The sequence below is a fragment of the Anolis sagrei genome, chromosome 4 (assembly GCF_037176765.1).
Source record: "Anolis sagrei isolate rAnoSag1 chromosome 4, rAnoSag1.mat, whole genome shotgun sequence".
NCBI classification, from domain to species: domain Eukaryota; kingdom Metazoa; phylum Chordata; class Lepidosauria; order Squamata; family Dactyloidae; genus Anolis; species Anolis sagrei.
In genome coordinates, this window is record NC_090024.1 from 206083024 (window position 1) to 206098815 (window position 15792).

General features: G+C 37.7%; 1 protein-coding gene across 16 annotated transcripts in view; it reads right to left on the reverse strand.

The window, feature by feature from the left end:
- PPFIA4 (PTPRF interacting protein alpha 4) overlaps positions 1–15792 on the reverse strand; it is a 121829-nt gene that overhangs the window by 45881 nt on the left and 60156 nt on the right. For all 16 annotated transcript variants that reach the window (XM_060772457.2, XM_060772471.2, XM_060772466.2 and 13 more), the window contains 8 exons: positions 11623–11724; positions 9299–9463; positions 7848–7922; positions 5980–6081; positions 5131–5352; positions 3262–3408; positions 2070–2204; positions 1214–1297 (listed from right to left, as the gene is read on the reverse strand). In XM_060772457.2, coding sequence (XP_060628440.1) covers positions 1214–1297; positions 2070–2204; positions 3262–3408; positions 5131–5352; positions 5980–6081; positions 7848–7922; positions 9299–9463; positions 11623–11724 — 1032 coding nt within the window. The remainder of the gene's footprint in view (positions 1–1213; positions 1298–2069; positions 2205–3261; positions 3409–5130; positions 5353–5979; positions 6082–7847; positions 7923–9298; positions 9464–11622; positions 11725–15792) is intronic.

The following is a 15792-nucleotide window of genomic DNA, read 5'->3' on the forward strand; positions in this document are numbered from 1 at the left end:
AATCACCCTTTATTTTATGCATATACATACATACCAATAACCCATTTATATACAAACATTTTTACAACTACCCCAAGAGGACAACACTGATTGAAAGATTCGTTCTGTTTCTTCATCTTATAAGTTGAAAGAGCACAATTCTTATGAATATTAAAGGTGATTCATGTGATCGTTCTACGTGCACATTTATTCCAGTATATAAGAAGAAAATCACACACTGTCAGCCATTGCATCATTGCCACTCTTTTCATTTAAGTAAGTATGAAGGTTCTAGTAAAAATAATCTTTGTCATTTTCTCCGAAACTATTAATCCAAATGTGATGCTATTAAACCATTAAATAAAGTAATTCTTGCTACATGGCTGACATGATTTCTGTACCTCTAGGCATTACATAACCATGGATATGTAGCAGGAAAATAGAAGTCATAAAATTCTTGACCAAAGAAGAATGTACAGCTGCCAACATCCACAACTGGCTTAGAAATTTATATGGCAAGGGAAAAACTGATGAATGTAATGTGTGAAGATGGGTAAAAAAATTTTTTTAAGGAGATAGAGTGTTGAAGACAAACGATGTAATGGAAAGCTATCAACAGCAGGCTCCAATGAAAATAGAAACAAGATGGATAATATGATTTGCACAGAATGGCATATGACTGTTGGAGAGATTTTTGAGGAATATTGTTATGATCACAGATTATCCACAACCTTGAAGACAGAATGTGTGTGCCAAGTGGGTTCTTCATCAATTAACATCTGATTTTTTTAAAAATAAGAGATTACACATGTGTTTTGAACTGTTGCCAGCATTTGAAGACCATAACAACACCTTTTTCAGGGGTGCTTGCATTGTTGATGAGCCCTGGGCATACCTGTATAACCCAGAGACCAAGAATCAGTCCACAAAGTTACAGCACCCCATCTCCCCAAGCCCAAACAAATCCAGCTCATACGATTAAAGTGAATTACTTCTGCAATGCAAAGAGGTGATTTGGCTGGGTTTCTTCAAACATATGACAGCGATAAACAGCAAGCTCTATACTGCATCACTCTGGGTACTTCGAGAATCCTTCCATAAGAAAAAAGAACCCCAACAGAAATAGTTAAACGCAATCCAGTTAGACCATTCTGCTCTAAACTGGTTTCCTGTAAGGAAAGTGTTAGAAATTATGACATGCCCTGGATAGTGCGCTGCATAGAGATCAACATACCCTTGCCAATTCTTGGTTCTTCTCCTCCAATTGAGTCTCCAGCTGACGCAGCCGTTCTTCAATACTGCCATGCCTTTCCTCTGCCTACAGAGAAGACATTCTTTAAAGTTTACAAGTACTGGGAAACTAGAGTGGAGAAAGACATATATTGATGTAAAAAGGATGGTCACTTCTCTATACTTGCATAAATTAGACATAAAAACTATATTGTTAGCTCACTAAAAGTGTATAGGTAGATAACTATAAAAGTGTCTATTTTTCTCTCTTCTCTTGTTATAATCTTGAAGAATATGGATATGATTTCACTCTGATTTATTTTGGCAATATTGATGTATAAAAAGATATTCACCTCTCTATTCTTGAATCTTTAACATGGAAGTCCCCACGCAATGCAAGGATGTGAGACGTGACCATGATTCATGAAAGATTGGGAAGCTAATAACCAGTGGGATGCCAGAAAGAGGCTCTCAGACATGTTGCTGGAGTGCTCACAAATGAATACACAACAGAATATTTTAATTTAAACCTAAAACAACTTTGCATTAAACTAGAGTTGATAGAGTGCAGGATGGACATCTAAATCTTGCTATATAACAGGGGTAGGAATCAGATGGCTCTCAGTCTGCCAAGCCACCTTCTGTGATCCCTTAGTGTACCCCTCCCCCAGCATCAATGTAAAGTGATCTGCTGACAAAATACAGTGGCACATTTTACTGCAAAAATTTGACATCATCTGTTTCAAAACAATGTTGTAGAGAGAAAGGATGCTGAAACTTTTAGATAAATTTAAGGCAATGACCTGCCATTCAGGGAAAGGGAATAATTAGGAAGCATATTTCATCTCTGGTACATTCACCTTGGTGAGTGCTGCTATCCTTTGGGCTAACTCTGCCTCCACCTCAGGCAATGTCTCAGCTTTCCGTATTGTCTGCTGCAGCTTCTGCTCTGCCAGTTCTAGAAGCTCCTGGAGGTGACGCGCCTTTTCCTCACACTGAAGGACAAAGGTAAAAAGGCAATAATGAATATATGGAGCTGGGACCACTAAAAACAGCTCCAACATACCACAGCCCACTCTCTCTAGTATGTATATCCAAAAATGAGTCCAAAGGAATGTTGAGAGAATAGAGGGGGCTACTGTTTCTTTCAGAGTCTCCCAGGACAGGCTTAGCTCTCATCTTTCAGCACTCTACTCAAAGAAGTGGGTGGATCATTTTTTAAAAAAATATGAGGTAATGATGTACCTTAACTTTTATTTTAAAAAGGAACTTCCCTTCAGAGTGGCACAAGACCTTTTTGAATGCCTGGGTGGGGAAATGGAGGGAGCAGTGGACAGAGCAGCTGCCCCCTTAAAGCTACAAGGACCATTCCACAGAGGGACTTTTCATTACCAGCAAAAATGACCCTCAACTTATCCATGGGTATCAAAAGCCATAATTTTGACCCCAAAAGGTATACACAAGGTCGAGTTATACACAATTATATAAATAGTGCAATTTTGCAATTATTTTATTTTTCATTTGTTAGTCATCTGAGATGTTTTGCACATTGAACAATAACACATTATGCTCTTTTAAAAAATAAAATAGTATCCAAAGAAAAGCAAGGTTTCACAAATCCTTCATAGCACTGAACTCTTGTTCAGCTTTGGGTATGTATTTATTTAAAGTATTTCTGTATCACTTCCCAACCCCCAGGGGCTACTGAGGCAATGAACAATAAAAACAAATTAAAGCTATTTTTTAAAATACATAAAATATTATTTAAATATTCCCAAAAGTGATCTAAAAACTGGGTTGTTGTAGGTTTTTCCGGGCTATATGGCCATGTTCTAGAAGCAAATGCCTCTAGAACATGGCCATATAGCCCAGAAAAACCTCAGTGATTCCAGCCATGAAAGCCTTTGACAATAGATCTAAAAACTATCCTAATATCCATGTTAAAAAGAAGGGTGCTGAAGAAACAGCACGGGTATTCAAACAGAGATCCTGTATACCTTTTAGACAGATTATCTCTGGTATTTCAGAAGGTATAGTATCAAAGCTCATTACCTGACGATGGAGAGACTCTTTGTTGGCCAGCTCATTTTCCAGTTTGTCATTGAGGTCATGAATGGAAGTGGCTTCTCTCTGGGCTGCCAAATAGCGCTTCTCCAGAGTGGTGATCCTCTCCTCCATATCTTCTTTCTGTGCTAAAGCCTGAGAGGATAAGGAATTGAGGAAATCACTCACTTTGCAGTAGTATGAAACTGTCATTGAAACTGTCAAAACTGTACATGAAGAAGAGCACAAGAAGTAATGCCACAAACTAATAGCAGTCCCTACATTCAGTGCTTCACAGCCTGTTATGAAAGAGGGAAAAGCTTTAAAAATATAAATTCCACCTCCACACACACACACATATAAATAGGCTGATACCATTCTAAATCAAACGGAGTCACCTTCAAGCTAGCATAACCCAAAATTGGTCTCCCATTCCAAAATCAGTCAAGGTACCCACCACCCACCCCCAGGTTCAGAGGAAGGCAAAGGCAAACACTCGCTAAACAAATCTTGCCAATAAAACCTCATTAAAGGGTCACCTTAGTTACCATAAACTATAAGCAACTTGGGAACAGAACACTAATATAGAAGATCAGAAAGGTCAGGCTGCTAGAGTACATGTTTTGAGCTGTTTTAACAGTCACCAGTCTTTGGGTTACCTTGATTATATCTTGAAGCTTTACTGCAAACATTTCACATGCATCATAGGAAACAGAGACAGATAGCAAAAGAATGAGTACAAACATATTTTTCTTTGATTGACTGATAGTACAAGAAATTTAAACAAACGGCTATCACAGTATGTGCAGACAATGCTTCTTGACTAAGAATGAGAAGGCACCAAGGATGACATGAGTCGATTGGGCAATTTTTTTTCTCTGTGTGGGCAGGGACTCAAAACATTCTCTTTAAGAATTCTATACCTTTGCTTCACTAGTGGATCTTTAAACCCACCCACTTACTGTTGCACTTATAGTGAATCAGTCTGCTAGCTGAATTATACACATCACTCTACCAATCTTTATCATAACTTGTGAATAACATTTAATATACAAAATGCTTGAAACACAATATAAATAGGCAGAGGGGTGGAATGAAAATAAAAGAAAAGCATATCAGTGACAAAATCTAATTGAAGATGTTGCAAAATGGGATCCCATGTTTTGGGACAGCTTCCAGAAATACCAGAGTCCCTTTATCACCAGACTACAAATGTATTATGAACTTTATAATCAATCTAAAAAAATCCCTTTAGAGAAGGCACCTTTAAAATGACACAAAAATTGCACTTTTAAAGGAACCAATAACAAAGTGTGCCCTTGGGAAGGATGGGGGGCATGATGACAGCCACCATGCTGTCCTCTATAAATCCCACAGGCTGCTCCAAAAACAGTGGTTCAGGCAATAAATGAATTAACAGCAATAGAATGTATTAAACTATTTTATTAGTGTTAAGAAATAAATCATTAATTTCCTAATGTCTAACAATTAACACAAATAAATTAATTTTCAAATGTAACATTTCAAGCTCTGTCACATTCTGCCTTCACCACCTGAGCATTCTCTCCAAACCTTGAAAACTAAAAGTGGTTTACTTTGTGGAGGGGTATTAGGTGTCATTATGGCAAAACCCCATGATTCTCAAGAGGAACTATGGATGCTCCGTATAGCACTGTCAGAGAGTGCTGTTGATGGAAGTCCAACTCTTAACCCCTTCCCTATGTAGATAAAGGTACCATCACCCTCCGTGAATACTCAAAACTCAAGTAATTTTCTAGATGAGCTGGAGAAAGTAGGGACTTGCACATTTCTAGCAATGACACAACTATATGTCATTGAACACCCAATGTTATAACTGATGGAACAAAGTTCTCTAACCTCTCGTAGATCCCTCTGGTACTTGCTGCTCATTTCTTCTGATTTGATTAGATCTCTCCTGGCAGTGCTTAGATCTTCTTCCAACTCAGCAACACTGGCAGCAAGAGCAACAAGCCGTTCTTTAGCTTGTGCGAGCTCAAAGTTTTGCTTTTCTAGAAGTTCTTGCAGTTCCACAGTACGGCTTGCCTCGTCATCTGCATGTACAGAGCCATTAGGGAGTCTCTGTCAAGTGACATAACAAAGAACTAAGTTCCAAAAGGTATATAATATTCAGCATGACACAACAGCATAAGCAGAATGTAAGTCACAGAGTGATACAGCTAAAAATTAACTTCCCAGCTGCCAGAAGACCAGCACCTGAAAGTATAAACAGAACACTGACAATATTAAAGGGAATATACTTCAAGATATATAACTCCTGGTGCAGCAAATCAGAAAGCATTGCGCTACTTTCCCCATGTAACAATTTCCTTCTGCTAGAAAAAGCAACAGAAGCAGTAGGAATAAAATATAGAAAAGTTACAAGTGGAAGATTATATTGTTTGGATCATCACTATCTCCCAAAGAAAGAAATGATGCAATGTCATTACATAAAACACTCCTGTTATAGAAGCATCCATGTGCGGCTGTATCGTATAGCAGAAGTTCTTTCCAGAAATGAGGCATTTGAATAAGTTATACATGTTCAACCCTTCTGTCACTTCAAAGTTCGAAAACAGTCAATACAAACTTTCTCTGTAAATAAAGGGATCTCAAGAAATATTGCTGGTTACTTGAGACACAACTGAGGATGCATCATATTTCAATGGTATCATAAAAGAACCTTCTTCCCAAAAGGATGTATCTTACCTTCCAAAGTTTTTTCTGCCCCAGTTCTTTGCCTTCAGGCTTTTTTTCATCCTCTCCCACAGGTGCTTCCCTCTGGGAGAGGCCTTGCTGGAGGGCACTTATCTGAAAAAGAAATACATTTTAAAAACATACTTACACTTAAGGTTTTCATGGAACAAAAGTGCAAGACAAACGGAAACAGGGAATCATTTACCTGTCGGGACATGATTCAAAGCTTGAGAAAATAAACATTACCTTGATTTTTTATCACTGTAACTAATCATTTTAATGCTGCTAAAAACAGTCTGTGGTTTAAAAACTTAAATGTAAAAGAGATACAGAACTGAAGGATGTATAAAACTGTGTTTTGTTCCAAAAGCCAGAAAGAATTTCACAGTTGGAAAGAAATCATACAGTCATCTTCAGGGGCTATTAAGAAGGTGGACAGTGCATTATTAACATTACAGACAAGGTATACATTGAATGACTGTAGAAGTTGTGCATGAACATGTTCCATATTAATTTAAACATGTAATTAGAATCTTTAAAGTATACTAGAGCAATAACAACAAGAAGTGCATGTTTGCATGACAAGACTCTCTATCTACTTACAAAACTTTCAAACTATAGTATTTATCAAATTAGATATTACTTTTTACAATTAACCAAACTTGAAAAAAAGATCAATTTGACACTGCATAAAGAATACATTCCACCTCCTCTTGCTAAAAAATGCCACTTGCACAACATTTGGGAGATATATTCACAACAGGGAAATTTTTGAATTGTTTTGTAAGTATTTTGGGAGTTGTGTTTTGTATGGATGTGAGTCTACTTGGGCCACTTGATTATTCTCTTTCATATGTAAAATAATATGGCACACAAATTAGCATGTTTATTACTAGCAATGTATGCATACTATCCTTTTTAACAGCATTTTAAAAGCCATATAAATATATTCTAGCCAAAACACAGTGGTTATTTTGAAGGGATAAAATTCATCATTTTCTGCCTTTTGTTTACAGCTTGTTACATCTCATATAGCAATTGATCCTTGCTTTACATGGGAGTAGCAATAGAAATAGGCCCTTTTAAATGTATAACCAACCTTGTAAAACGTAAAAATTGTTGTATACATACAGAAGAATAAAGAAGAATACACATGTTGTAATGTGTGGGTTATGTATGGCTCATCGGGTGCACGATACTATCACCATGCTCTTGGTTTGGAAGTCACACATCTTTTTTTGTTAATTCAGGAAGTAATTAATGAGATTAGCTGATATGTATTGTTTCTTTTTACCCTTATTCTTGTAATATTTTTCTCACTGTCTTTAACAACTCAATTGCGAAGATGTGCTTTGACTTTTTTCTTTCCTAACACTTTTGGTCAGATATACTACATGAACCACTATCCATGTTGAATGAGGCTTCTGAAAACTGTAGTCCAAAATAGCTGGAGGGGGGGTGGGGTTGCGGAGTGCTGAAATACCATACTGCTGCAATTTGTCCATCCCTTCCTTGTATGATTGCTGTTGCTTGCAATATGCTAAATTTTTCCCTTGTTGCCAGGTTGTTTTATCCATTCTCTACCATCACAATGACACAAAACTTATATTTCTTAATGTCTAGGGGTTTTAGAAGCACTATTCAGCTACTATGTTGCACTCATCTAACCTATCAAGCTTCTCTTTTTCATCTTCATCTCTGAAGACAGGACATGACCAAAGTACGTTGACAATGCTATATAACACATTTGCTGGCACACAGTTTTCCATGAAATGTGATGCAAGAGATATAGTACATATACATGATAGAAGTAGTAGTCTCAGTTCATATGAGAAACACCACTGTGAAATGTATACTGGAATCTAGAACCGCATATTTACCTGCTGATGGGCACTAGACAGCTGTTCTTCTAAGGTAGCTACTCGTTCCAGTGATGCCCGTAGACGCTCTCTCACCTGAGAACATGGAAAAGAAAAAAGTTTGTTATTTAAAAAAAAAAAAAAACCTCAGCTAGCCTCTGGAGCTTCTCAGAAGAAACAATTAATACAATCTAGCATGAGAAAGGGACTGTGCTAATACAGATTATTCAATGAAGTCAAAAGCCCTACATTATCTGGTGGAAAGGGGAAAAAATAACCACACTCAGGCTCATGAACAAGAAATGCAATTGCAGGACACTGTGAAATTTAATGAAGGAAGTTAAAGCCTGGAATCTTTTTATCATAATAAGCAGCAGAAAATCTCATAAGTACCACTACAGCAGCTCACACAGAGAAATCCAGTGGGTTTGAAGCTCAATTGGGCCAGATGTAAAGGAAAGCTGAAATATCCCTTTACAGAGATATGTGTACAGATTCAACTCTAGCAGCAGCTTCAACTCTGACAGCAGCTTCCTATGATATAAATGGGGCTCCTCTTCAAAGGACGGGCCTTGACTCAGGTGCACACCATTCATGAAATGAATCAGAAGGCTAATGAGAGATCTGCAGAAAAATGCTGTGCAAATGCAATACTTAAACACACAATTGACTGTATGCAGCAGAAGTGATCTCTTCTATGCTAGAAAGTAAAATGGAGCCTTTAATAGCTAAATAGAAATGCTGGGTTATTTATTTATTTACTGCACTTATATCCCACTTTTCTCACTCCGAAGGAGATTCAGGGTGGCTCACAAAAATGCACAATTTGATGCCACACATACACACATACACACACACACACACATATATGATTAAAAAACAAGCATATATATTAAAACCCAATAATTAAAAACATGTCAACCTTAAAAACTAATTACTTAAAACCACACAATCCAAAGGCATATTCCAGAACCATTCCAGTTGTAAACTGCACTGTTCCACAGTCACTTATTGCACTGGGAGTTACTGTTCAAAGGCTTGGTCCATATCTTCACTTTCTATCTGTAGGTCAGGAGGGAGGAAGCTGATCTGATTTCTCTGGAGAGGGAGTTCCACAACAGAGGGGCCACCACTGAGAAGGCCCTGTATCTCATCCCCACCAGTTGCACCTGTGAAAGAGGTAGGATCGAGAGCAGGGCCTCCCCAGACAATCTTAACCTCCAAGATGGTTGATAGAGAGAGATACGTTCGGACAGGTAAGCTGGGCCGAAACTGTTTAGGGATTCTCGGCCTTTTGGCTAAAATCAAGTGTCCGAGTTTAGGGATTTGTAGGCTAAAGCCAGCGCTTTGAATTGTGCTTGGTAGCAGGATGGCAGCCAGTGTACTTCAAGAAACTACAGCCCTTTAGTCCTACAAAGTTAAGCAGTTAAGCATTGGTTTTGCTATTAACCAGTAGTTAAAACAAAGCTCACCTTCTCATCCAGTGCTTTATGATGTTCAAACAAAGATTTCAGTGCTTTTAGAACTTCAACTTCACTGGAGACTCCAGATGGTGACTGGGCTTGTCGCTTCACCACAGTCATCCTCAGAGAGCGTTCGTGCCTTGAGACCAAGCACTCCAGGTGTTCCAACAAAAGCTGCAAGGGAAGGACAAACCCACATTATCCTTAAATCAAAGCCAGTGTTAAACAGAGCAACAGCTTTTCTGCTTCACTGGGTGTATTCAGGGTTTTACAAACTTGTAGTCAAGTTCTACTGTGAAGCAATTTCTGTGCACAGAGGTCATAATTTAGCTCACTATTTATGAATGTGCACAGCACAATTATTATTTTACCAACCAGTTTATCCAAAACAAACACCAACTTCATTCTGCGTTTTTGGTTTCTCTTTATTGTAATTGTTGTTTGGGCTTGGCCTCATGTTAGCCGCTCCGAGTCCCCATCGGGGAGATGGTGGCAGGGTATAAATAAAGATTATTATTATTATTATTATTATTATTATTATTATTATTATTATTATTATTCTCTGAGCTTCAGGAACCAGGACTATGGTATTACATCACAGATAAATGAAAGTTGTTCAGAGAAAACTGCACAACAGACAGATCAGGCTTCCATTTTAATGGTTTTATATCCCTGTATTTTAGCTGTGTTGTAACACGCTTCAAGCCATGAGGAGAGGCAGGTAACAAATATCATCATCATCTTAGATTAATGTAGTTGTTGTGTGCTTTCAAGTCTTTTCTAACTTATGGAGACCTAAGTCAAGGCTCCCACTGAGTTTTTCTTAGCTGAATGTGTTCATATGGGGTTTGAAAGTCCTATGGTCCCCAGTTCGATACTACTCTTCTGCACACAGTTTACTTTTACTTTTAATTCATTTATTAATTAATCCTACTGCTATTTTAATCCTTGCTATTTGATTCAATTCGTTTGATTTATCTTGATTAATATAAGCGCCTTCAGGTTTGTTGTGTCCACACACATTTCACTAGTGTAATTTAAGTATGTGTCTGTATCTCTTATAAGGGGTTGGTTTAACCTCCAGTTTGCTAATAAAATTGAATATGTAGTGAAATGTTTGGAAAGCACTAAACATCTTCAAAATCTTTGAAGAAATGAATATAAGTTGAGCAAACATTCTCCAGAATTCTGAAATGTGAATGCTACAACATCAAAAATTGTCCACATGGGTGACTGAGATAGTGACACTTTTGCTCTCTGCTGGTTTCATGTACACAAACCTTTGTTTCATGCACTAAATTATTGAAAATATTGTTTTAAAAAGTGCCTACAGGATAAGTATATAAGTGGTATATGTAATATAAATATCATGTTTAGACTAGAGTCTCATCTCCAAGATATCTCCTTATATGTGTGTATGCAAATATGAGTATTCCAAAATATTTTTAAAAATCTAAATCTATAACACTTCTGGCACCAAACATTTCAGATAAAGGATAATCAACCTGTACTAGCTATATTTACTACCAACGTGTTATTGTCCTACATAAAACAACTTTTCTCCCCAAGCAACCTAATGTGATGTTTGCCCCATGAGTTGATAAACCAAGATGGTGACAACAAAAATAAATTATCAGAGTGATCAACCAAGGAGTTTGTTTTCTCTCGCTTCACGTTTTCACAATAATTGACTTTAAGCTACTATAAATAACAGAAAATTCTCAAATAGGTTTCAGTTTCACTTTTAAGGTATGTCATCAAAAAAACTACCAGCATGGTAATAGGTAAAAGAAACCAAATATGTTATATTATAAACGTATTCATAAAACTATTTCCCAGGAATGGGCACATCTGGATTTGTGTACTGCTAGAAGGGATTTTGCAGGTCAAGATTTCTTAGCAAACCTGGAGATTCAGGATTTAGGAGTTACAAGGCAAATATTATTGGGTACAAAGGACTGAACAGTCTCTGTAAGCATGAATACAAGCTGTAATGTAATAAGAACAAAACACAATAGCAACATTGAAAAGAAATTAAATTGGATTTTATAGAGATTATAATAAAACCTTCCTATTCAATCAAGAATAGAAGTTAGATTCTACTGACTGGATAGGAAATTCTACAGAAAGCTTTCTGTCCTGTTAAACCTAATCAAGGAAGTAAACAGCAGGACTTCTGTGGCTGCATCCAATGGACAGAGCAAAGGGAAATTTGTGTGCGGCCAGACTGTTGTGCTTAGGATAAAGTCTATTGCTGCTCAGAAGAAGCTCTTTTGGGACATGTAATCAACAAAGCTTGGCATCTCAAATACTGAAACTCATTGTCTACTCACCCTTGTGTTATTACGCTCTGCTTTCAGCTCTGAGATTTCCTCTTCCCTTTCCAACAGCTGCTCTCGGCATGCATTGAGTTCCCTGGTCAGAGTTGCAAATTCCTACAAGGCAATCATATTTCTGAATTGGAAGATACATGGAACCAAGTTTCCCCACAGTTCCCATTAGAAGCAACAGTACAAAATGTGGCTGCATTTAGTATCATCCCACCAAGATCATTAAAACAAATTCTGATTTTATAGCTGGGCTGTCTATTACCAACACGATTATGAAAGTCATCAGAAAGACAGGGGATAATCAAGGAAACATGTTCACAGTAAAATAGAAAATTGTGGGCTTTTCAGTCAGCAACTCTACAATTGTTGTAAAAACTTTTAGATGTATAAATATTAAGTGCAACAATCACTCTGATATATGATTAAATTACATTGAAATCAGTTTTTTTACATGGTGGTTCAAATCTGGCCATCTATCAAGGGTACTTTGTGCTTTTCCTGTGTGGTAGTGGCTTGGACTAGATGAACCATGTGGTCTCTTCCAATACTATTATTCTATGATTGTATGCTATCACAATGCATGCCCACAATGCTTTTCCCAGATCTAGCAAAATTTGGAATACCCTTTTTTTAATGATCAATATATAAGTGCTTGCTTTTCGAACAGTAAAACTCAGACACTGTAAAACTAAGTGTGAGCAATGTTTTTAAGTTGAGCTTTTAATTTGATTTTGATACATTTTGAAATTATTTCAGTTTTTAAGCTTCTCAAGCTACAATATAGTTTTAATAAAAACCTCACTGGAGATGCAGATGCACTGGACAGCCTAGTGTACAGCTGGGAGATGTTGTTTTAAAAATAATTACAGCTATAGCTCCAAACCCCTCCCTTTAGTAATAGTAGCTAGCTGCAACCATAGTTACAGTTTCTAATAGTTGTTCTTTCCTTTCCTTGGCAGACTGCCTGTCCATCACAGAAACAGATCAAGAGAGGTCTATCCTGGGGCATAGTACATTTCTGCTAATACATTGACATGCACACGAAAGCAGGTGGTAAGGAAGAAGGCAAAAGGAATTAAAATGACAGCAGAAACTTCCCAGTCCTCCCTCCCTTCATTTTCTCTTCCATACACCAAAAGCCTTACAAAGCTAAATGCCAATTGGAAAATCTCTGACAGCTGCAGGGATTACCTCAGAAAGGGCAGGGATGAACCAAGCAGAGTTCAAAAGAGGGAACCAAAATAGGAACTGTGCTGAGAGCCCACCCATGTAAGATATTTGATCTCTGTGGACAATGTTGATCTGAAGTTTTACTACTGGCAGAACATTTGAAATAGCTCAAAGGAAAGTGAATGCTCCTGTCTCTACGATTCCTGGTTTTTAGAATACGAACAAGGCAACAACATTTACATAGTCAACTTGCATTATCTCTACTTGACAGTTCAGCATAAGAATTAAGATGTTGTAGGTGGGCGTTAGAATCCTACCATACATGCCCCGGGGGGGGGGGGTGTCCCTCACTACGGAACTAGGAGCATAGCTGGGTGTATTTATAATGAATGCTGCACTCAGAGGATTCAAAACATTTAATGGAAAATGTAAACACCTGATCTACTTGGATTTGCACAGAACTTAACAAAGGTTATTTTAAACTTTCCTGCCATGGGATAGTAGAAAGTAACTATATAGCAAGAAAGATGTCATAAACCAATATTTATCACACTTTCATAGTAGAAATGAAAGAGTTTGTTTTGATTGTGCTTTTCTTGCATGGTGGAGGGTTGGACTGGAAGACTCATGTGGTCCCTTCCAACTCTATGATTCTATGAGAATTACAGATGGAATTACAGAAAGAAAGAGTTACCCTACACACATGAGAAAGCTTTGTTTTATCCCACATGGCAATAATGACTGTGTGTATTCCACACAAAAGGAGAAGGTGGCCGCTAAGTGTCATATAGTCATGGCATATCTTGTGGTGTAGAAGCATACAAAACATTTAATTATGCAGGATACATAAAGAGTGGATTGCATATTCGTGCAATGAGGATCCTTGTATTACACAAGCTCTTGCATCATGACAACAATACTGTTCAATTGCTTTCATGGCCGGAATCACTCGGTTGTTGTAGGTTTTTCGGACTGTCTGACCATGTTCTAGAAGCACTCTCTCCTGACGTTTCACCTGCATCTATGGCAGGCCATACAGCCTGAAAAACCTACAACAACCCAATACTGTTATTTACCCTAAATTGATTTCAGTTTGCAGTGATCTTATTAATGTGAGACCTCTAAGAACCCCAGCCATCAACTCTCCTGCTCAGGTCTTGCAAACTCTGGGCTGTGGCTCTCTTGATTGAATCAATCTTCTTGTGATGCAGTCTTCCTCTGTGCATAGTGGCAAAGTTGCTATTCCCAAATCCTAGTAGATAATCAAATTACGTCTCCTCAAGACAATCCATACAGAAGAAAGATGCGAAACAAAACAATAACTGCATATATTTTGAAAGACATTCTAGATCTCTTTGAAATGTTAAATGTCTTTTCTTCTTTGCTAAAAAAAAAAAAACGGTAACCAGAGAGATATCCCTATAGTAACTGCTGGTGTTGGCAGACCTATGATGGTACAGATGCTATGTTCTACAGCTGACTAGCAATAAACCTGTCACCAATGGGAATAAGTAAAAAAAAGTTCACTCATTCCCCTCCATTGTTTCATCTTAGCTCTCTTTCCTCCTCACCTAGAAATAGTCTATTGTTTGCTTTATTTTTTTCACATCCTAATATCCTTCTGGAACTTTCGGCACCACATTTGCTTGATTCCATATTGTCTTATATGTGTACACACTCCAACAACCTTTTGGGCTTCTTTCGACTCTCTGCTAGAATATTGCTTTATGTCTTTTCCCTAATAATCTGGGACATAGAAATCATCTATGCTCCTGGTTTACATAATTTGTCTAGGGTTTTTTTTAATTACTTATGTGATGGAATGTTGTCCTTGAGGAAGACTGTGATGGAATGCTTGCCTTGAAAAATAGACATACATGTCTTTTAATAGATCAATGTCATGTATAATCTCAATTTCTGGTGCTCTGAAGTCCTCTGTGAAGTGTGAGGAAAGAAGAAAAACAATATTGAATTTGCTCACAGCTTTTTCTGAAGTCCAAATGTCTTGAAAGAATAAAAAAAAGCATGGTAAGAAGCACATTTCACTTGATACAATTTGCCAGCTATTTCTGTCAGCCTTATAAGGTAAGCAGAATGCTGGGTAATTGACATTCTCAAACTGCCATGGTGACAACTTGGCTCTCAGAATAAGTTGTTGTTCATGGGAAATTGCCTCCTATAATTCTGTAACATTAGTAGTGTTTGTTCTGACCAAAGAATAATACATACAGGCAGTTTTTCTACATTGAATTGATATGTGTTCCTTCTGAAACAAACATTTAAATTAATCCAACTTGGGATTTAAGATACTTGCACTTATGGCTTTATGATTTCTTGTAACTCTCAATGAGATCTCATTGATCAGCATAGATTTCTTGTAACTCTCAATTAAATCTCATTGATCAGCATACCCTGCAACAAAATATGAGTGTTGGCTGTAGGTTTTTTCATTTGAAGAAGAAAGTCCACGCCAGAACTCCCTGTCGGCCATCACCACCCCCAGCTCCTTCAAGGTCAATCCAGTCACTTCAAGGATAGCATCCATCCATCTTGCCCTTGGTCGGCCCCTCTTCCTTTTTCCTTCCATTTTCCCCAGCATCATTCCCTTCTCTAAGCTTTCCTTCCTTCTCATAATGTGGCCAAAGTACTTCATCTTGGCCTCTACTATTCTTCCCTCCAATGAGCAGTCAGGCTTTATTTCTTGAAGTATGGACTGGTTGGATCTTCTGGCGGTCCAAGGCACTCTCAGAACTTTCCTCCAGCACCACAGTTCAAAAGCATCTATCTTCCTTTGCTCACCTTCCCTATGGTCCAGCTCTCACATCCGTAGGTGACTATGGGGAATACCATTGCTTTAACTATGCGGATCTTTGTTGCCAGGGTGATGTCTCTACTATTCACTATTTTATCAAGATTGGTCATTGCTCTCCTTCCAAGAAGTAAGCATCTCCTGATTTCCTGGCTGCAGTCTGTGTCTGCAGTAATCTTTGCACCTAGAAATAC